The sequence below is a fragment of the Serpula lacrymans genome, assembly GCF_000218685.1.
Source record: "Serpula lacrymans var. lacrymans S7.9 unplaced genomic scaffold SERLAscaffold_3, whole genome shotgun sequence".
Classification (NCBI taxonomy): Eukaryota; Fungi; Basidiomycota; class Agaricomycetes; order Boletales; family Serpulaceae; genus Serpula; species Serpula lacrymans.
The window spans coordinates 2,975,188-2,998,289 of NW_006763292.1; the positions used below are offsets into that span (position 1 = coordinate 2,975,188).

Sequence of the window (23,102 nt, forward strand, 5' to 3'; positions counted from 1 at the left end):
TCTTCTATGACCAACAGGTCAACGAAATGAAGGCTCAGGGAAAAGAATTCGGGGCTTAGGTCACTTGGGTGCCTTAGCTCCTGGTAAAAATGAAGTAAACCACAACAAAGTGGCCCCTGCTCCGGGGTGTTGCACGAGCAATAACGGAATGACAGGGATGGCTCCCCAATTTGTAAATAAGTTTTTAAATTTGTTATCAGAAGTATGTACTTGTATGAAGAAATGTAACTGCAATATTTATGATACTACCGCTGCACCAGCGTCTCCCTTGGAGCGTGGCCCCGGCGAGACAAACACTAGGGTGCTTGATTCTGGTAAAACAAAATTAGAAAAACATGTGTCATTCAAGATTCCTTCTTCTTCTTCTTTGGAGCCACCCTTTCCCGAAATCCCAAGGCGTGTGTTGATGCGCACGTATTTATTCCAAAAGGAGATCTGTTTAGACGTTGGCGTGGAAAACCTTGCCAGGGGCAAAGTACACTCAACGAGCGCACTGCTTGATTCAGGCGCTAACGGGATCTTCATAGATCAGGTCTGGGCGGAGCAAATTGGACTACCCCTTGTAAAATTAGAAACGTCTATTCCCGTCTATAACGTTGACGGTACGCTTAACGCAGGTGGCTGTATTACACACAAATGTTCTTTTGTGGTCGAATACCAAGGACACAGAGAACGAGTCACTGCCGAGGCTACCCAACTAGGGAAGATTAATTTAATCTTAGGCTGGACCTGGCTATTTAAACACAATCCTGAGATCAACTGGCAGACAGGGGTTGTCACATTGTCACGTTGTCCCCAGGAATGTGTAAACTTGGGTAAACCAAATCATGTCCGTCACAATGAGCGTCTCGAAAAGTTAAACGCTAGTCACGTTTACGAGCTCAGATCTTTAGAAAAGATCGACGATGATGATGATGAGGTAAAACCTGAGGAAGAGATTAAGAGGCTGGTACCTCCCGAGTACCACGACTTCTGGAAAGTCTTTTCAAAACACAAATCAGAGCGCTTCCCAGAGGCTAAGCCTTGGGACCATGCTATAGATTTGAAAGACACCTTCAAACCAAGGAAGGGACACATGATACCACTCTCTGCTCCCGAAAGAGACGAGGTATCTAGTTTCATAGACGAACAACTTAGGAAAGGTTACATCAGACCTTCCAAAAGTCCTATGACGTCCCCGGTGTTCTTCATTCCTAAAAAGGATGGTAAAAAGCGAATAATTATGGACTATCGTTACGTGAATGAGCACACGGTTAAAAATGCGTATCCTCTGCCTTTGATTAGTCAGCTAGTGGACAAATTGGCTGGCGCCAAGATCCTGACAAAGATGGATCTCAGATGGGGTACAACAATGTACGAATCAAAGAGGAAGATGCTTGGAAGGCCGCGTTCACGTGCCACCGAGGATCTTTCGAACCCCTTGTTATGTTCTTTGGGTTGACCAATTCACCGGCGACCTTCCAGAGCATGATGAACGAGATCTTTGCGGATATGGAAAACTGTGTTGTCATTTACATTGACGATTTATTAATATTTACAAAGTCGGACGATAAGGCTGAGCATGACAGGATCGTGCAAGAAGTCCTTCGACGCTTACAGGAACGGGACCTATTCGTCAAACCCGAAAAATGTAATTTTAAAGTGAAGGAAGTAGACTTCCTCGGTATGATCATAGGCCAGAACGGAATCAGGATGAACCCTGAGAAAGTTCAAGCTATTTTGGAATGGCCAGAACCTACTCGCGTCAAAGGAGTTAGGGCCTTCCTAGGCTTAGGTAATTTCTACCGAAGGTTTATTGAAGACTTCGCAAAAATCATGAGACCGTTGAACGATCTCACCAAAAAGGACCTTGTTTGGCATTGGGGCGCCAAAGAACAGGAAGCTTTTGATAAGCTTAAACAGGCATTTACAACAGCGCCCATATTGGCATTCCCTGAATTAGACAAAGAGTTCCGGCTAGAAACCGACTCTTCTGACTTCGCCACTGGGGCTGTTCTATCCATCAAATGCCCTGATGATCTTTGGAGGCCTTGTGCCTATTTATCGCATAGTTTGTTGCCTACAGAGCGTAACTATCAAATATACGACAAGGAGATGCTGGCCATCATTAGAGCTTTAGAGCACTGGCGGTACTACTTAGAAGGTGCTAGGCACCAATTCGAAATTTGGACCGATCATAAGAACCTAGAGTACTTCATGACGGCCCGAGACCTGAACCGGAGACAGGCCCGCTACGCGGTGTACTTGTCAAGGTTCAATTATAAATTAATTCATAAACCAGGAAGCTCAATGGGGAAAGCGGATGCTTTATCTAGAAGAGAGGATCATGCCAACGGCATTGAAGATGACAACAAAGGTGTCACTCTGATAGATCAATGAAGGGTTGCCAATGTTAGAATCGGGCAAGATTCCGACCTCCTGGAAGTCTTCAGGAAAGACATCTCCCCAGAGGAAAAGGCGCGCCTTGACGGCAATGAAAACTATTTATGGAAAGACGGGCTCTTTCATTTCAAAAACAAAATCTATGTGCCGGAATCCGCAAGGATCAAGGCAATAGATAGACATCATGACACTCCAGTGGCTGGGCACCCTGGATGGCAACGAACGATGGAGTTGATCTCCAGAAACTACATGTGGCCGGGCATGGTCAAAAACGTACAGGAATACGTAAAATCCTGTCTGAGATGCGCCATGGCCAAGAATTCCCATCAACCGCCGGCCGGTAAACTCATGCCGAACCCGATACCAGCTGGCCCCTGGCAGGATATATCGGTGGACTTCACGACGGATCTGCCCGAGTCAAACGGGTACGATTCAGTAATGGCGGTAGTAGACCGCTTCTCCAAAGAAGTGGTATTCATACCCACCAACAAAAACATCACCACCGCCGGTACGGCAGACCTATTTAAGGATTCCGTATGGTCCATCCATGGGTTACTGTCACGACTTGAACCAGAAGCGCTAGTCTAAGCGCTAGTTTCTTTTTCCTTTTCTTTTATATCTGATCACATGACAGATAAGATATGTTAAGCTGCTGCTTTAGCGCGGATAACATAATACGTAGTTATATCAGATCACGTGACCACCACGTGACATGAGTCTAGAATTATTACAAAAAACATCAGTCAGCGCCTCATGGCTACTGCATGTTAGCTCAGTCAGCGCCTCATGGCTGACTTTCAGAAACATATATATAGTAGACCATCATGTACATACTTTCCTCAGTTGTTGATTAATTCTCAATCGCTACTTGAAACACTACTTGTCTGATTTAAGCCTTCATCCCTCCGTTCACTCGGCATAGGGGATAAGGGTTTTACACAATCAACAACTGCCACAAGTACCGTTTATGAATATAACAGCAACAATCCTAACCACCATCATCGTCACCATCATCATCATCCATCCTAACCCTACTCAAACACTCAACCCAAACCACCACTACTCTTCCACTCCATCACATCCCCACTCGCCCCAACACCATCTTATCCTTCTTTCCCGCCAACATATCACCTTCCTCATCCCAAGACTCCTTTGTAACCATCCCCCTATAAATACATTTATATCACTATAATCTCTTTGGTGTGGAACCATTGGGATTTTCTCGATTTTACCTAGTTTCATTTTCGATTTCCTCTGACCAGGCCGCGCATTTGCGTCCGCCAGTCGGGAGAAGGACTGAAAGCTTAATAAGCTGGTCACATTGGGACAACCGTTCGGACCCCAATTTATCACTATACTTTTTACATAAAATTCGTAAAATACAAAAATAGTTACCATACCTACATAGTCAGTAGTGGGCTGAAGAGGACCACTTTGACTCAAAGAGAATAGATAGACTACTAGGATCTTAGAAAGCGGTGTATCGATCCAGCTTATCACTGGTGAACTCCTTTCTATGCTTAGTAGAGATTTTTACATTTGGATCGGAGAGCAACACATTTACTCTCAAGATTACGTATTCAAAGGGAAATTCCCTTTACCAGAAATAGAACCCATTAGAATCCCATCCCCTTTAATCAAATCCGAAACTCCCCCTCCTCCCCAACTCACGTTCAATGTCCAACCTAGAATATCGCGATCTGCCCGAGCCATCCAACAGCACGGACAGCGCATTTACCAGGGAAATGATGGACGCATTACCCAGAATAGACACTCCCCCCCCGAAAGAAGCGCGATTGGAAGCATACGTAAAACAAGAAGTAGAAAAGGCGATAAGACAAACACAAATGCATTACCAATCGCAGCTAGACGAGGCACTCGAAGAAGTGAGCGTCTTGCAAAGAAAATTAAAGAAACAGATACCGCCACCTCCAGAAAAGGTGGAAAGAAGTAGAACGGCACTGGAGAAACCCGAGAACTTCTCCGGAGATAAGAAAAAGTATAGGGCCTTTAGAGAGTCCTTATTATTACATTTCGAAGACGATGCCGTATATTTCCGAGATGACCGAAAAAAGATAAGCTTTGTGCTATCTTTTATGAAAGAAGGAGAAGCCGCGGCCTTCCGGACCGATTGGCTAGAGAACCGAGTCGATGCCCAACAGCTGGGGCTCGATATTACAAACACGTACGGAAGTTGGCCGTATTTTGCGGACAAAATGGAAGAAAGGTTCAAGGACAGTTTTGAAAAAGAAACTGCCAAGAACGAAATATTGACCCTGAGACAGGGCAATGAAACCGCCCAAGCCTTCTTTGAAAGGTTTGAAGAAAAGAAAAGATGGGCAGGATACACAAATAGAATAAATGAAGAGTTCCTAGTATCTCTACTCAGAAGGAATATGAACAAACCGCTAGTGGATAGGGTGATCTACGGCGGGCACATTCCAAGAGATTACCAAGAGTGGAAAAGGGAACTCATCAGAATAGACTATATTTGGAGAGAGAGAGAAAAAGAGAAGAAAGGTTCCGATACTGGGAAGAAACCCTATTCGGAACAAAAGAAGGAAGGAGAGAAGAAGAAAGACGGAACCGGATATACCTATACCGGTAGCGGAGAAAGAATGGAGGTAGACAAAGCAAAGTTCCGCACGGAGGGACGATGCTACCGATGCGGAGAAAAGGGACATAGAAGCTTCGAGTGCAAAGACGCACAAAAAAGGAAGCCACAATTTAATGTCCGAGAGTTCTTAGAAAAGATGACAAAAGAGGAAAGGGAAAAACTCCTTGAGGGTTTTTAAAGAGGCCAGCGGTACCACATCGACCGACTGAGCCTAAAGACGTTTCGAATCGATTTCTTCCTTTAACTGTAGATACATGTGACTCAGAATTGTTACGCTGCAGCTTTAGCGCGGATGACAATAAAATTATTTCTACTCAGAAAGAAATCCGAAACGAAAAAGATGTGACTAGAGTAAAAGCGGCGCAGAGTGATAAGACAACCGCAGTTTCGACGGCGGGCAAATCACTAAAAAGCGCAGCATTTACGATAGAACCTAAGATTCCTACACCCGATGCGGCGAACTCTACGGAGAAAAACGCAGCAGAGACTGTAGAAGAAAGGTCAGGAACCCCTTTAAAAAAACCTAGAACAGAAGTTTGGACCCCAGAATGGGTAGTAGACAGGCTAAGAGACCAAAAGGAAGAAAGATCCATTGGGATTCTAAGTGCCTGGACACATAAAAAGAGAGCGAGAGAAGTAACCCGGGAAACGATAAAAGAAATCAACCGGTTACCAAAGGTAGAAGCTATACAAGCGATCATAGAAATTGCCTCCCCTAAAAAGTACATTAGGGGCACCCAAGGCAATCAAATGAACGTAAAATGTAAGCTTACTACATTAGATACTCTCCAAACAGAAACAGTCGAAGCACTATTGGACAGTGGATGCACGGGGAGTTGCATCGACTCCCAATTTGTGAAAGACAAAAGATACGAGACAAGGAAGATACCGAGACCCATTCCAGTCTATAATGCAGATGGAACTCTTAACAAAAACGGAGCCATCAATGAATTTGTAATACTGCTCATGGAAATCGACGGACACGTCGAAAAGATACATCTTGCCGTAACCAATCTGGGTAATGGAAAAATGTTTCTAGGACATGAATGGTTGAACAAACATAATCCTAAAATAGACTGGAAAGAATCGAAGTTGACCTTTGAAAGATGTCCTGAAGAATGCAGACCGAGAATCCGAATCTCTGATCCAGAGGAGGATCCGGAAATATTCTTTGAGGAACTAAGAGAAGACGAGAGGATGATACAGGTGAATCTCCATAATTTCGAAGACACCACGATCGACGATCAATATTACCATATTAGAGCCCAAGGCACAATGGCACAAAAGCTAGCAGAAGCTGCAGGCAAAGATCGAAAAGAAGGAGGATTCGAAAAGATAGTGCCAAAACACCTTCATCAATACAAAGACGTATTTGATAAAAAGGAGTTTGACACGTTACCTGAAAGAAGGCAATGGGATCACGCAATCGAACTAATACCGGGAGATCACTCCCTAGATTGCAAGATCTATCCATTGGCAAGAGGAGAGCAAGAAGAGCTAGATGTGTTCCTGAAAGAGAATCTAGAATTGGGACGAATAAGACCATCGAAGTCCCCCTTCGCATCACCATTCTTCTTCATTAAAAAAAAAGACGGGAAGTTGAGACCAGTCCAAGATTATAGGAAGCTAAATGATATCACTATCAAAAATAGATATCCACTTCCGTTGATCGGGGAACTAGTAGACAAATTGAGTGGAGCCAAATACTTCACAAAATTGGATGTAAGGTGGGGATATAACAATATCCGAATGAGAGAAGGAGACGAGCATAAAGCGGCGTTTAGGACAAATCGGGGATTATTCGAACCATTAGTCATGTTCTTCGGACTGACTAATTCCCCCGCCACGTTCCAAATGATGATGAACACGCTTTTCAGAGAATTGATAGATGAAGGATTAGTAATCATATATCTAGATGATATCATGATATTCACAAAGGATATAGAAACGCACCGAGCAACGACGCGACGCGTGTTAGAAATCCTAAGAAAGAATCATCTCTATCTTAAACCAGAGAAATGCGATTTCGAACAGACCGAAGTGGAATACCTGGGACTGATCATCTCAGAGAACGAAATTCGCATGGATCCGGTAAAAGTAGAAGGAATTAGCAAATGGCCAGAATGCAAAAATAAAAAGGATATACAGGCATTCTTGGGATTTGTAAATTTCTATCGAAGATTCATAGAGGGCTTCGGGGAAGTAGCCAAACCATTGACCAAGTTAACGGGAAAAGAGGACTTTATTTGGGGAAATGAACAACAAGAAGCATTCAACACATTAAAACAACGTGTAGCTTCAGCCCCAGTGTTAGCCCTCCCAGTACCACATGGCCAATACAAAGTAGAAGCGGACAGTAGTGACTTCGCTATGGGTGCTGTCTTATCACAAAGACAAAAGGATGACTGGAAGCCAATTGCATACCTCTCCAAAGCGTTAAACCCCACAGAGCGCAATTACGAGATCTATGACAAAGAACTTCTTGCCATCATGACGGCACTTAACGAATGGAGACATTACTTAATAGACGCAGAAGAGGAATTTGAGATATGGACAGATCATCAAAATCTGCTGTATTTCAAAGAACCAAAGAAGTTGAACAGGAGACAGGCGCGGTGGATGACAGAGTTGAGCCAGTACCATTTCACGATACATCATATGCCAGGGAGGAAGCATATAAAAGCAGATCTTCTCTCGAGGCGATCAGATCATAACAAAGGAGAAAACGACAACGAAGACGTCGTGTTACTGGACGAGAAATTATTTGTAAGGATGACTCTCTCTCCAGAACAAAGACAAAAGATCGCAGACAGTCAAGAGAGAGAATTGGAGATTTCAAAGTGGATTACAAAAAGAAAGGGAAATGTAGACGAGCTGATAAAAAAGATGAAAGGAAAGATAGAAAAGAGAGAGGATGGTTGGCTAGACGAAGACGGTTGCATAGTATTCAAAGGCAGGATCTATGTACCGAAGGATGCCGCGTTAAGGGAAGAAATTATCCGACGAAACCACGACTCTGTTATTGCAGGCCATCCAGGAAGATATAAGACAAAGGAGCTAATTACTCGACAATACTGGTGGCCCTATATGGACAGAGATATCACGAGATACGTAGATGGATGCGAAGTCTGCCAAAGAACCAAAACAGACCATAAAAAGAAAGCAGCACCGCTTCATCCAAATGAGATCCCGGATAAACCTTGGCAGATCATATCAGTAGATCTGATCGGACCGCTACCAGAATCAAATGGATATAACATGATAATGGTAGTAGTAGATCGGTTTACAAAAATGATCAAGGTAATTCCCACGCAGATGGAGATCACATCAGAAGGAGTGGCACGACTATTTAGAGATCATGTATTCAGGAACCATGGCATACCCGAAAAGATCATCTCAGATCGGGGACCGCAATTCGTTTCGAAATTCATGAAAGATCTACATACACTTCTTCAGATAAAAGCGAACCCATCAACGGCTTGGCATCCACAAACGGATGGACAGACGGAGAGGATCAATCAAGAGATAGAACAGTATCTCAGAATCTTCGTAAACCACAAACAAGATGATTGGGCAGAATGGCTTACCCTAGCAGAATTCTCTTACAATAACAAACAACATTCTGTGACGGGATATAGCCCGTTCTACCTGAATCATGGACATCATCCGAGAACACAGGAAGTAGTGAAAGTGGGGGTAAAGAACGAAAACGCAGAAGATTTCGTAAAGAGAATGACAGAAACAAGGAAGAGAGCAGAAAAATCGCTGCAAAAGGCAGCTGAACAGATGAAGAAGCAGTACGATAAGAAGAAAAGAGAAGCGGTAGAATATAGAGCAGGAGATAAGGTGTACGTAGAAGCGACCAATATCTCAACAGATCGACCAGCTAAGAAACTGGACGACAAGAGACACGGTCCGTTTGAAATACTGGAAAAGATAGGCGAATCGGCATATAAATTAGCGCTACCACCGACATGGCGGCCTATTCATCCAGTTTTCAACGAGATCAAGCTTACACCGTACAGAGAAGCACAGTTCCCTTCCCAACAGAAACCTAAACCAATACCGCCGGTAATAGTGGACGGACAAGAAGAATACGAAGTCGAAGAAGTTCTAGACTCACGTCTAAAAAGAGGGAAATTGGAATACTTAGTACACTGGAAGAACTATCCAAAAGAGGAACGCACGTGGGAACCCAAACAACATCTAAACAACTCACCCGATAAAGTAAAAACGTTCCACGATAACAACCCTAGTGCACCTCGACGAATCCGATTTCAATTACACTTCCAACCCTTTGAAAACTTCACAACGACTAGAGTCCGGAAACAATTGTTTAATTGGGAAAACGGAAAGATGGACCCCTACTTTCGAGACGAAAGTCCTAAGGAGGGGGTAATGTCACGACTTGAACCAGAAGCGCTAGTCTAAGCGCTAGTTTCTTTTTCCTTTTCTTTTATATCTGATCACATGACAGATAAGATATGTTAAGCTGCTGCTTTAGCGCGGATAACATAATACGTAGTTATATCAGATCACGTGACCACCACGTGACATGAGTCTAGAATTATTACAAAAAACATCAGTCAGCGCCTCATGGCTACTGCATGTTAGCTCAGTCAGCGCCTCATGGCTGACTTTCAGAAACATATATATAGTAGACCATCATGTACATACTTTCCTCAGTTGTTGATTAATTCTCAATCGCTACTTGAAACACTACTTGTCTGATTTAAGCCTTCATCCCTCCGTTCACTCGGCATAGGGGATAAGGGTTTTACAGTTACCAGAAACGGTAATCTCCGATAGAGGACCGCAATTCGCTAGCGAGTTTACGAAAGAATTGTGCCGGATGCTGGGCATCAAACCTAAATTATCCACGGCGTTCCATCCGCAAACCGATGGACAAACGGAGAGACTCAACCAGGAGTTGAAACAGTATCTCCGGATATTTATTAACGACAGACAGACAGATTGGGCCAAGTGGCTAAAGATAGCCCAGTTTTCTTATAATATCAAACAGTCGTCGGCTACAGGAAAGGCACCATTCGAGGTTACTAGATCGTACCTCCCCAGAATGGGTGTAGAACCTGGCAAAAGCAAAAACGAGGCTGCTGGGAACATGGCAAAAGACATGAAGTCTGTCTTGGACGAAACGCGCAAAGCGCTATTTAAAACTGCGGAGCGGATGAAAGACAGGGCAGAGCGTAGACGCTCTAAGGCCCCTGATTACAAGGTCGGCGACCTGGTCTGGTTAGACACCGACCACTTAAAATTAAAAGACCGGCAGTCTAGAAAACTGACCGAAAAGTGGATTGGCCCTTACCGGATTAAGGAAGTCAAACCTAATGCGGTGGAGCTGGAACTCCCAAAACGAATGAGGGTGGTACCCACGGTTAACATTAGCCGTGTGAAACCCTACAAAGGACCGCTACTGGGACAGCGCGTAGACCGGCCCGGTCCGGTGGTAGTCACCCAGGAAGGTGAAGAAGAGTTCGAAGTCGAACGGGTGGTAGATGCACGCTTGAAGCGTGGAAAATTAGAGTTCCTGGTCCTATGGAAAGGCTATGGAGACGAGGACAGAACGTGGGAACCAGAATCCCATCTGGAAAACTCCCGCGATGCTGTTCGCAAATTTTATTCTAGGAATCCCTCAGCTCCCAGGAAGCTTAGAGGCATGGATTCAAACCTTTTTAATTCCCTCTTTCAACCTATGCCCGAAAATTTTACCACTACCTCCGGAATTTGGTCTCGCCTGGAAGTCGAGCCTTAGAAGGGGGGTAGTGTTACGATAACACAATTTCCGGACATCTCCTTTCCTTTTTATTCTCCGCTTTAACTTTATACTTTAAGTGCCACGCGGCATTTCCCTTTCTCGCGCCGCGTTGCCTTTCTTTTACTTTTAGACTTAACTCTCTCACACAGTGGAGCTGGCCATACGGGCTAGGCCCTATGACATCATCAGCCACTGCCTTCATCAACTGTATAGTACACATGTACAAACAACCTGTAGTAGTATATATACCCCAATAGATCCAGGAGACTCCTCAGCGAGTCCTCCTGTTGTATACCAACAAACTCTCTGCAGCTTAAGGGGTAACCACTCCCTCAACATCTTCTTTATAGTGTGTTCTTGTGTGCGCCAGAGTAACTAACTCTTGGTTGTTACACAGCCTCATTGTCCGACTTTGTAAATATTAATAAATCGTCAATGTAAATGACGACACAGTTTTCCATATCCGCAAAGATCTCGTTCATCATGCTTTGGAAGGTCGCCGGTGAATTGGTCAATCCAAAGAACATGACGAGGGGCTCAAAGGATCCTCGGTGGCACGTGAACGCAGCCTTCCAAGCATCTGTCTCTTTGATTCGTACATTATTGTACCCCCATCTGAGATCCATCTTTGTCAAGATCTTGGCACCAGCCAACTTGTCTACTAGCTGACTGATCAAAGGCAGTGGATACGCATTTTTAACCGTGTGCTCATTCACATAACAATAGTCCATAATCATACGCTTCTTACCATCCTTTTTAGGAATGAAGAACACCGGGGACGTCATAGGGCTTTTGGAAGGTCTGATGTAACCCTTCCTAAGCTGTTTGTCTATGAAACTTGATACCTCATCTCTTTCTGGAGCAGAGAGTGGTATCATGTGTCCTTGTCTTGGTTTGAAGGTGTACTTCAAATCTATAGCATGGTCCCAAGGCTTAGCCTCTGGGAAACGCTCTGATTTGTGTTTAGAAAAGACGTTCCAGAAGTCATGGTACTCGGGAGGTACCAGCCTCTTGATCTCTTCTTTGGGTTTTACCTCATCATCGTCATCGTTGATCTTTTCTAAAGATCTGAGCTTGTAAACGTGACCAGCGTTTATCTTCTCATGACACTCATTGTGACGGACATGATTCGGTTTACCCAAGTTTACACACTCCTGAGGGCAACGTGACAATGTGACAACCCCTGTCTGCCAGTTGATCTCAGGATTGTGTTTAAATAGCCAGGTCCAGCCTAAGATTAAATTAATCTTCCCTAGTTGGGTGGCTTCGGCGGTGACTCATTCTCTGTGTCCTTGGTATTCAACCACAAAAGAACATTTGTGTGTGATACAGCCACCCGTGTTAAGCGTACCGTCAACGTTGTAGACGGGAATAGATACATCTAATTTTACAAGGGGGAGTCCAATCTGCTCTGCCCAGGCCTGATCTATGAAAATTCCATTAGCACCTGAATCAAGCAGTGCGCTGGCCGGGTGTACTGTGCCCCGGGCAAGGTTTTCCACACCAACGTCTAAACGGATCTCCTTTTGGAAAAAATACGTGTGCATCAACACATGCCTTGGGATTTCGGGAAAGGGTGGCTCCAAAGAAGAAGAAAAGGTATTGAAAGTTACATGTTTTTCTATTTTATTTTTACCAGAATCAAGCACCCTAGTGTTTGTTTCGCCGGGGCCACACTCCAAGGGAGACACCGGTGCAGCGGTAGTATCATTTGTATTACAGTTACATTACTTCATACAAGTACATATTTCTGATAAATTTTGAAATCTATTTACAAATTGGGGAGCCATCCCCTTCTTTCCGTTATTGCTTGTGCAACACCCCAGAGCAGGGGCCACCTTGTTGTGGTTTACTTCATTGTTTCGTGGAGCGAAGGCACCCAAGTGACCTAATCTCCGAACTCTTTTCCCTGAGTCTTCATTTCAGCAACCTGCTGGTCGTAAAAGAAGGCCCAGATTTTGTCGTATGAACGACCAGCCAGAGTCTGGAGCCTATTGTCCGGTTTTTCGGATTCTTATTGGTGTGCCTGGCGCCCTTGATTATTTTTTTGTTGAGCGGCCTGCACTCCTTTTCTGCAGTCTCGGGACATGTGTCCCTCTTGGCCGCAACTGTAGCAGTTCCCCTTGAATCTGCGCATCTGTCCCTCTTGGACTGCGCCGATATCCATGGGGGCTCCCTGCCCTGGTTGCAGCCCGAATGACTTGAACCCATGAGAATGTTTATGTTGGTTTGATAACCCGGGGTGCCTCTGGGATTCGTTGTTTTTGGTGGTGGACCCGCCACCTTGGTGCATCTGGTAAAGCTCCATGGCTCTACCGACTTGACGTACTTCCTTGGCCACCAGGGACAAGTTCTCGTTCCTCGTATCTTGCAGGTAGATCTGCTCTGCAATGCGAGGGTTCACATTGTGTTCTAGCAGTTCCACTGCATGTTCATTTCCAAGCCCTCCTTGGATGGAAAGGGCCAGGAACCTGGTGACGTAATCATCTGTCCTCATGTTTCCTTGTTTGAAGGAACAGATTTGCTGAGGCGCCCAGTCACGCTCAGCTTGTGGTTTGAAGTATTTTTCGATCTCCTTCTTGAGATCCTCCCAGGTCGGCCACACTCCCGCGGTGTAGCACTCCTGAAGTCTTACTTGGGCGTATCGACCCGCCACAGGTCCTTTTAGTCAAGATAACACCACGGTGGCTACCTCAAAATTGTCGGCAAATGCGTCCCAGTTTGCCTTGACCCAAATCTGAAGCTTGATCCACCACTTGGCAAATCGCGCTCTGTCTCCTTCGAAGGCGCCGGGGTCAGCAACAATTTCGACTTTTTTGTTGAATTTCTTTTCCACCAAGGGGGTTGCTACAGGGGGGTTTGTCTGTAGCTCGGCGAGTTGCGAGGTCAATGTTGTAATCTGTGTACGCATAGCGTGCAGCAGCGCATTCATATCTGGTTGCAACGACATGTTGACTTGTTCTCTTTGTAAAGTAAAAAAAAGGTAACTGGGGGTCCCGCTTGCTATCTGCGGATCAACCTCTTCCCAGCTGAGTATTGGATCTCAATCTCCGACTACCCACACTATAGTATTTGAAAGTTTATATAAAAGTTATTTGTAATAAACCCTGGTCCGAACGGTTATCAGGGGGTGGTCCGCTTGTTAAGCTGTCAACCCTTCTCCAACTGGCGGAGGCAATTGCCCGGCCTGGTCAGAGGTATTCGAAGAAGAAGTTTGTATTTTAAAATCTAATCAACAGAGGTTCCACACCAACTGCTGAGCTAAGTACTCCCCTTAACGCTGGGGGCCGCATATCAACGGTTTTGGTTTTTCTCCCAAAGCACTACAAGGCCGTCGCAAAGAGCGCACCTATCTGCTATGCAGGATATTCCCAACCAATAACCAATCTCCTTCACCCTGGAGTCCGGGTGCCCAATGGGACTTTTGCACAAATGTGCAAGAGAGTAGAAGAGCGAGTCCTAATGTAACAACCAAGAGTTAGTTACTCTGGCGCACACAGAACACACTATAGAGAAGATGATGTGGGAGTGGTTACCCTTTGAGCTGCAAAGAGTTTGTTGGTATACAACAGGAGGACTTGCTGAGGAGTCTCCTGGATCTATTGGGGTATATATACTACTACAGGGTTATTTGTACATGTGTACTATACAGTTGATAGAGACAGTGGCTGATGATGTCATGGGACCTAGCCCGTATGATCAGCTCCACTGTGTGAGAGAGTTGAGTCCAAAATAAGAAGAAAGGCAATGTGGCGCGAGAAAGAGGAGTTAGAACCAAAAGGGGAAAGTGCCGCGTGGCACCATGTGTGAAAGCTAAAGTACAAGGTTAAAGCAGAGAATAAAAGTAAAGGGAAGGTCCAAAAATTGTGTTATTGTAACACTACCCCATTCAGTGGCCACACCACCTATGCATGCTCCCATTTCAGCAACACCCACCTCATCTTCTGTGAGACCTTCTGTGTGAGCTCCTATGCCAGCAATGCCAACATCATCCTCCACACAAGTTTCCACCCCAGCTAATTGTTTCCCTCTTTACTGCCCCTACGGGTGCAGTCTCATCATCCAGCACTACTGTGGCTGGGGGTAGTGCTTCTGCTCCTGCCTCTGTTTAATAAAACTATGTGAAACTCAGCCGCTGCCCAAGAGGCTATAGAAACAACTGAGGTATTTCTATACTAAACCCCCTACTACTTATAGTCAGAGGTGCTACTTGCTACAGTATAATGACTCCTAGGAGAACAATGGTTACTCCATGGAGTGGTGCTGACAAATTATGACATTTGTTTATAGTATGAGAAAACATGCATTGGCCAGGGCTTAAACCTGGGACTCCAGCTTTCATGGTCTGATGCTTTACCAACTAAGCTACCAAGGCATACTTGGAAAGCATACTGATTGGTTGCATGCCCAGAAGGTCCAGAATCACTGTACACGGGTGCGGATCCCATTGTGTTGTGATACTGTTTAACCAAATGTCACAACAGCTGGAGGTGGTGCTCCTGCTTTTATCCAAACATATTGAGGCTGGTTGTTTAATGTGCTGGAGCCAGGGGCACAGGGCCAATTTTATTCAGTCACTAGAGGTTGTTGGATTGGTATTTTTGCATCCTGGTGAGCCCAAGTCACTCATCCTCTCAGTGTTATACTTAAATTCTTTACATGTTATGGCATGCAATGTCTTCTTATGTTACTGGAGTGAGGTGTGCCATTTATACTTGCACTGCATTGTTGGAAGCAGGGATATCTAGAATGAGGCATGCAATAGATAATTGTGAAGTAGAATTTTTGCTGTGATGTTGGTGTCCTGCCCTTCTTGCAAACCATGTACTGTAGCATAGTGTCCATCGTGATTTTTCTTGTAAAAAATGGGACTCTGTTATACCAAAACACTCACTCTGTGTGATCAATCTACCATGTAAGACCCATTTTTAATATATAATTTTAACATCCTAGTCTATCAATGACTACCTATTCTCAGGAATTGAAAAGGTTCATTCTGGTGGTCTGAATGAATAGAGTTCTGAAGTGTAACCATCTGACCACTATAGTTGTTTACCCACAACTCACTTGGTCCTACATATCTAAAGGAGTTTATCCACTCCTCCACTCACGTCTTTTTGCTTGTGCACCAGAGTATAAAATTTTTGGTTGCTACAGTCATGTGATCAGTCACATAACTTGGAAAATAAAGAAGTAAAAAGTACAGTAAAATTAAAGTAAGCGGTAAAGTAGGTTCTGGCATCTACATGCCACATGTTACAATAGATACTTCCAGTAGCTAGTAAGCTCTCACACAAACTCAGTAGGGAAGGAGGGAGCTAGTTGGGTAAATAACAGGAGGACTCACTAAGGAGTCTACAATCTATTGGTGGATATATATACTACTATAGGTTATTTATATATGTGTACTTTGCAATTAATAAGAAAGGACAGCTTACTCCACTGTGTGAGTAAATAAGTGAAAATAATACAGGTGTCATGTGGCAAAAGGAAATAAGTTGAAACTGAGAATAAAATAATGAGGAAAATGCTGTGTGGCACATAATGTTTGAATTGAGAATGAAAGTTAAAAGTCCAAAAATTGTGTACCATAACAGTTTCCCCTTATTCATTCATGTTGAGTTAGACACCAAGATTTGTTGAAAGGTGCATCATATGAGCTAAGTCAACTTCCAGTCATGTACTACTTCCTCACCTCTATGATTCCAATCTCTGGCTACTCCAACAACTCTGAAGGTCATAGATTTGACACCCTTTTTTTCTGCTTGCTTTTTATCTCCTCCTGTAAGGGTGCTACTGTCATAACCTGGAACAACTACACCTACACTTTATATCTCCAACTAAGTGGCAGGCAACACTAACCAAGCCATATAATAAGACTAAACTAACACCTAAGTCTCAATGATAGAGTGATAGAGTGAAGCATTTAGTAATAAAGAGTATAAGTTAATGGATAAATCCAAGCTAATATTGTACATCAAGTAACTACCCCTTGTATAGTAAACAGTGAAGATCAGACCTAAAGAGGAAAATGAAAGAGAAGTGGTCTAATCTCAAAATTAACCAATAGGAAGAAAAAAAAGTAAGGTGGTACAACTAACATTATTAATAAGCATGTGGGAGAATTCCCATGAGAGGGAAATGTGTGATTGGTTAGATCAGTAATCCCATGATGGGAAACTGTGTCATAATTGACAAAAGCGGATAAACCCGGTCTCTGCTAAAGTGGCCATTGTTCTCCTAGAAGTTATTATACCTTAGCAAGTAACACCTCCAACTATAAGTAGTAGGGGGTTTAGTATAGAAATACCTCAGTCGTTTCTATAGCCTCTTCAGCAGCGGCTGAGGTATGCTACATTACATTTATTAGAGATTACCTTAAACTGACATCTATTGTAGTTTCACTTAGATTTAATAATAACTTTCTTGCTGATTAATCTTTCTCCAGGGTATTTCTGTGCTATGCCTATGAACAAGGCTATGCAAGTGGGATATCTTCTGGTGGATGTAGGAAAAGTTTCCTAAGTTGTAAGTATGATAGTCTGTGAGTGTAAAGAGAAAATAAGAAGAAAAAAGAGATAAGTAAAAGAACACCAGCAGTGACCTCCAGTCTGATAGCAAGTGGAGTGGTTGGAAGAGGGTTGGAATAATATGACTTATAACATCACTTAATGCTACCTGTCTGTGTAACTAAGTCTAATATTCTGTTTATTGGCATAGCATTAGGACTTCACATAATCAACAGCTCATACAAACACCTAGTATATGAGCCAAACAACAACTATGATCATTCCTCACAATTATCATCACCTTACTCGTTATAAACTTCTACCTCTCACCAATCCCAGAACCCCCATCCACCCCCAATCTGTCTATCCAAACTCATCATTCCACTTTTTCCACTTAATCCCTTTCACAAAACACATATTTTTGCCCAATGAGAGAATCTTGTTTAATTATCCCTCTCATACCTCCCTGTTGTTACAATTAAACATACCAGCACCTACTTGTGCTTCACTTTTGTACTTGTACTTTTATTTTTCAAGTCACATGACCAGTCATGTGACCATTTACTTTACTTTTCATTTTCGGACCTTTTCTTTAAATTTCATTCTCCGCTTTAACCTTGTACTGTAGTTTTCACACTGTGCCATGTGGCACTTCCCCTTGTATTTCAAACTCCACCTTTCTCATGCGGTGCCGCCTTTATTCTTATTTTAGATACAAGTATCTCACGCAGTGGAGCTGGTCACACGGGCTAGGCCCCATGACATCAACAGCCACTGACTCTAGCAACTGTACAGTACATATATACAAACAAACCTGTATTAGTATATAAACCCCAATAGATCTTGGGGAAAGGACTCAGCAAGTCCTCCTGTTGTCTAGCACAACTAACTCACTGCAGCCTAAGGGGTAACCACTCCCCATCATCTTCTCTATAGTGTGTTCCTGTGTGCGCCAGAGTAAATAACTCTTGGTTGTTACACCTGTACGTCCCACCTCTGTAGATAAAATCTTTGTTGGTGTAGAACCAATTGAGGTTTGGTTTGGACTTACATTTCATTTTCATGTTTCTCTTACCAGGCCATATGATTGTATCTGCCAGTGGGAAAAGGGTTAACAGCCTAATAAGGGGACTACACTTAGACTACCTTTTGGACCTGAGTTTTGCACTACACCCTTTACTATAAATTTCTAATCAACTTCTACCTACTTTAACATACATGGTAGTGCTGGATAGAAGAGGACCAGCTTATCAAAGAGAAAGGATAAATCCATGAGACATTTTTAGATATACATTTTGTTACAGTACACAATTTTTCAAACCTTTGATTTTCAATCTCCGCTTTAACCTTCTTCTTTTCAATTTTTCACGCAATTGTGCCATGCAGCACTTTTCCTTTTGTTCAAACTCCACATTCTTGCGCTGTGCTGCCTTTTTTCATTTTTAGCTACAAGTCTCTCACGCAGTAGAGCTGATCACATGGGCTGTACCCGATGACATCATCAGCCACTGCCTTATCAACTGTATAGTACAACATGTACAAACAACCTGTAGTAGTATAAGTACCCCAATAAATCCAGGAAACTCCTCAGCAAATCCTCCTGTTGTTTACCCACAACTAACTCGGTCCTAAACCAAACAGAGATTATCCACCCTCTCACTCACTCCTCTCTGCTTGTTTCTCTTTGTGCACCAGAGTATAAAAACTCTGGTTGTAACACATTTACATATAGCAATTCAATTATCTACTTGAATTTTGGTATATCTAGGTCAAAGACATTTGTTTGTGTGCTTTTTTTACTTTCTCTGCCACAGATGGAGCACCGACACTGAAAACAAGCCCTCATTTTCAACTATTATCCTGATTTGAATGTTCAGGCATTGGTGGCGTTGAATTTCCAGCTTTTGATGATGTCCAATGTACACAAGGGACCCCTATATCAAAGACTGAGGGCCTGAGCATCCCTAATTTTGTGCTCCCAGGGTCGTTACAATTAGATCCCTTGCATGGCACCCCAATATCAAAGACATTGTTTGTAAGTGTGGGTGCCAGGGAGAGATCTGAGGAGGGCTCTGGGGAGGAAGTGGAGGAATACGGGGGGTATTTAGATGAGTTGGACCCCCCCCCCCCTGGGATGGCAAATTATTTGATAAGCCAGTTAACTCAATTGAAATTGCTGATGAATTGAATATCAGATCTTTACAGTGACTCCAAAAACCCTTTTCATATTTACTCTGGGTATTATGCATGAAGTAATGAAGTATACCATCAAACAGCTTGAGTATTACACTTAGCTTTGATGGCATCATAGATATTACATACTCTTGGCTATAAAATTGCCCCCCAGATCATGTGATTTGGTCCACATGCTATGGAGATATGGTCAATTTAAAGTAGTGATACCATGAAAAGGGTATTTGGATATTATTAGTACTTGGTCAGCCTCTTTTTGCCCTAAGCACTGCCTGAATCCTTCTACGCATGCTTTCAATCAATGTTTGACACTCCTCAACTGGTATCTTCTTTCACTCCACTTAAGTTCTTTCCCACAATTCATAAATCCCATTCAGGGGATTTTCATACCCTGTGTTACAATAACACAATTTCCGGACATCTCCTTTCCTTTTTATTCTCCGCTTTAACTTTATACTTTAAGTGCCACGCGGCATTTCCCTTTCTCGCGCCGCGTTGCCTTTCTTTTACTTTTAGACTTAACTCTCTCACGCAGTAGAGCTGGCCATACGGGCTAGGCCCTATGACATCATCAGCCACTGCCTTCATCAACTGTATAGTACACATGTACAAACAAACCTGTAGTAGTATATATACCCCAATAGATCCAGGAGACTCCTCAGCGAGTCCTCCTGTTGTATACCAACTAACTCACTGCAGCCCAAGGGGTACCCACTCCCCATCTTCCACTACCTTTATAGTGTGTTCCTGTGTGCGCCAGAGTAACTAACTCTTGGTTGTTACATTAGGACTCGCTGTTTCTACTCTCTCGCACGTGTGTGCAGAAGTCCCATCATTTGGGCACCCGGACTCCAGGGTGAAGGAGATTGGTTAGCGGTTAGGAATATCCCACATAGCAGATAGGTGCGCTCCTAGCGACGGCCTTGTAGTGCTTTGGGAGAAGAACCCAAACCTTCGAATATGCGGCCCCCAGCGTTAAGGGGAGTACTTAGCTCAGCAGTCGGTGTGGAACCACTGTTGATTAGATTTAGAATACAAACTTTCACTTTCGAATACCTCTGACCAGGCCGGGCACTTGCCTCCGCCAGTTGGAGAAGGGTTGACAGCTTAACAAGCGGACCACCCCCTGACAACCGTTCGGACCAGGGTTTATTACAAATACATTTTATATACCTTTCAAATACTATAGTGTGGGTAGTCGGAGATTGAGATCCGATACTCAGCTGGGAAGAGGTTGATCCGCAGATAGCAAGCGGGGACCCCCAGTTACCTATTTTTACGTTACCCAAAGAGAACAAGTCGACATGTCGTCGCAAGATATGAATGCGCTACTGCACGCAATGCGTGTGCAGATAGCTGAATTAACCTCGCAGCTCGCCGAGATACAGGCCAACCCCCCTGTAGCAACCCCCTCGGTAGAGAAAAAGTTCAATAAGAAAGTCGAAGTCGTCGCTGACCCTGGCGCCTTCGAAGGAGACAGAGCGCGATTTGCCGAATGGTGGATCAAGCTCCAGATTTGGGTCAAGGCGAACTGGGACGCTTTCGCCGACGATTTTGAGGTAGCCACTGCGGTGCTATCTCGCCTAAAAGGACCTGTGGCGGGTTGATACGCCCAAGTAAGACTCCAGGAATGCTACACCGCGGGTGTGTGGCCTACCTGGGACGATCTCAAGAAAGAGATCGAAAAATATTTCAAACCACAAGCTGAGCGAGACTGGGCGCGTCAGCAAATCCGTTCCTTCAAACAAGGAAACATGAGGACGGATGATTATGTCACCCGGTTCCTGGCCCTCTCTATCCAAGGAGGGTTAGGTAACAAACACGCAGTAGAACTGCTGGAACGCAATGTGAACCCTCGCATTGCAGAGCAGATCTACCTGCAGGATACGAGAAGTGACGACCTGGCTCTGGCAGCCGAGGAAGTCAGACGAGTCGGTAGGGCCATGGAGCTCTACGCTATGCACCAAGGTGGCGGGTCCACCAAACAAACCACTATACCCCAGAGGCGCCCTGGGTCATCAAACCAACATCATAATCACTCTCACGGGTTCAAGCCGTTCGGGCTGCAGCCAGGACAGGGTGCTCCTATGGATATCGGCGCGGTCCAAGGCGGACAAATGCGCAGATTCAAGGGCAACTGTTACAACTGCAGCCAAGAGGGACACATGTCCCGAGACTGTAGAAACGGGGCGCAGGCTGCCCAACAAAATAATCAAAGGCGCCAGGCGCGCCAATTAGAAATCGCAAAGCCGGACGATCGGCTCAACTCTTTGGCCGGTCGTTCTTACGACGAAATCCGGGCCTTCTTCTATGACCAACAGGTCAACGAAATGAAGGCTCAGGGAAAAGAATTTGGGGCTTAAGTCACTTGGGTACCTTAGCTCCTGGTAAAAATGAAGTAAACCACAACAAAGTGGCCCCTGCTCCGGGGTGTTGCACGAGCAATAACGGAATGACGGGGATGGCTCCCCAATTTGTAAATAAATTTTTAAATTTGTTATCAGAAGTATGTACTTGTATAAAGAAATGTAACTGTAATATTTATGATACTACCGCTGCACCAGCGTCTCCCTTGGAGCGTGGCCCCGGCGAGACAAACACTAGGGTGCTTGATTCTGGTGAAACAAAAACAGAAAAACATGTATCATTCAAAATTCCTTCTTCTTCTTCTTTGGAGCCACCCTTTCCCGAAATCCCAAGGTGTGCGTTGATGCGCATGTATTTATTCCAAAAGGAGATCTGTTTAGACATTGGTGTGGAAAACCTTGCCCGGGGCACAGTACACCCGGCCAGCGCACTGCTTGATTCAGGCGCTAACGGAATCTTCATAGATCAGGTCTGGGCGGAGCAAATTGGACTCCCCCTTATAAAATTAGAAATGTCTATTCCCGTCTATAACGTTGACGGTACGCTTAACGCAGGTGGCTGTATTACACACAAATGTTCTTTTGTGGTCGAATACCAAGGACACAGAGAACGAGTCACTGCCGAAGCTACCCAACTAGGGAAGATTAATTTAATCTTAGGCTGGACCTGGCTATTCAAACACAATCCTGAGATCAACTGGCAGACAGGGGTTGTCACATTGTCACGTTGTCCCCAGGAATGTGTAAACTTGGGTAAACCAAATCATGTCCGTCACAATGAGCGTCTCGAAAAGTTAAACGCTAGTCACATTTACGAGCTCAGATCTTTAGAAAAGATCGACAATGACGATGATGAGGTAAAACCTGAGGAAGAGATTAAGAGGCTGGTACCTCCCGAGTACCACGACTTCTGGAAAGTCTTTTCAAAACACAAATCAGAGCGCTTCCCAGAGGCTAAGCCTTGGGACCATGCTATAGATTTGAAAGACACCTTCAAACCAAGGAAGGGACACATGATACCACTCTCTGCTCCCGAAAGAGACGAGGTATCTAGTTTCATAGACGAACAACTTAGGAAAGGTTACATCAGACCTTCCAAAAGTCCTATGACGTCCCCGGTGTTCTTCATTCCTAAAAAGGATGGTAAAAAGCGAATAATTATGGACTATCGTTACGTGAATGAGCACACGGTTAAAAATGCGTATCCTCTGCCTTTGATTAGTCAGCTAGTGGACAAATTGGCTGGCGCCAAGATCCTG

The 23,102-nt window shown here is 44.2% G+C and overlaps 2 protein-coding genes across 2 annotated transcripts; both read left to right on the forward strand.

Moving 5' to 3' along the window:
• Positions 1-406: 406 nt before the first annotated feature.
• Positions 407-736, forward strand: SERLADRAFT_346150 (uncharacterized protein; the record flags this gene model as incomplete). Its single annotated transcript, XM_007314980.1, has 1 exon — positions 407-736. A coding segment is annotated over one exon (330 nt), but the record flags the coding sequence as incomplete, so codon positions are not given.
• Positions 737-4,778: 4,042 nt separating this feature from the next.
• On the forward strand, positions 4,779-5,177 carry SERLADRAFT_381024 (uncharacterized protein; the record flags this gene model as incomplete). The annotated part of the gene is made up of 2 exons (XM_007314981.1): positions 4,779-5,114; positions 5,169-5,177. 2 exons carry the CDS (start codon positions 4,779-4,781, stop codon positions 5,175-5,177), a joined length of 345 nt encoding a protein of 114 aa, XP_007315043.1.
• Between the last annotated feature and the right edge of the window lie 17,925 nt (positions 5,178-23,102).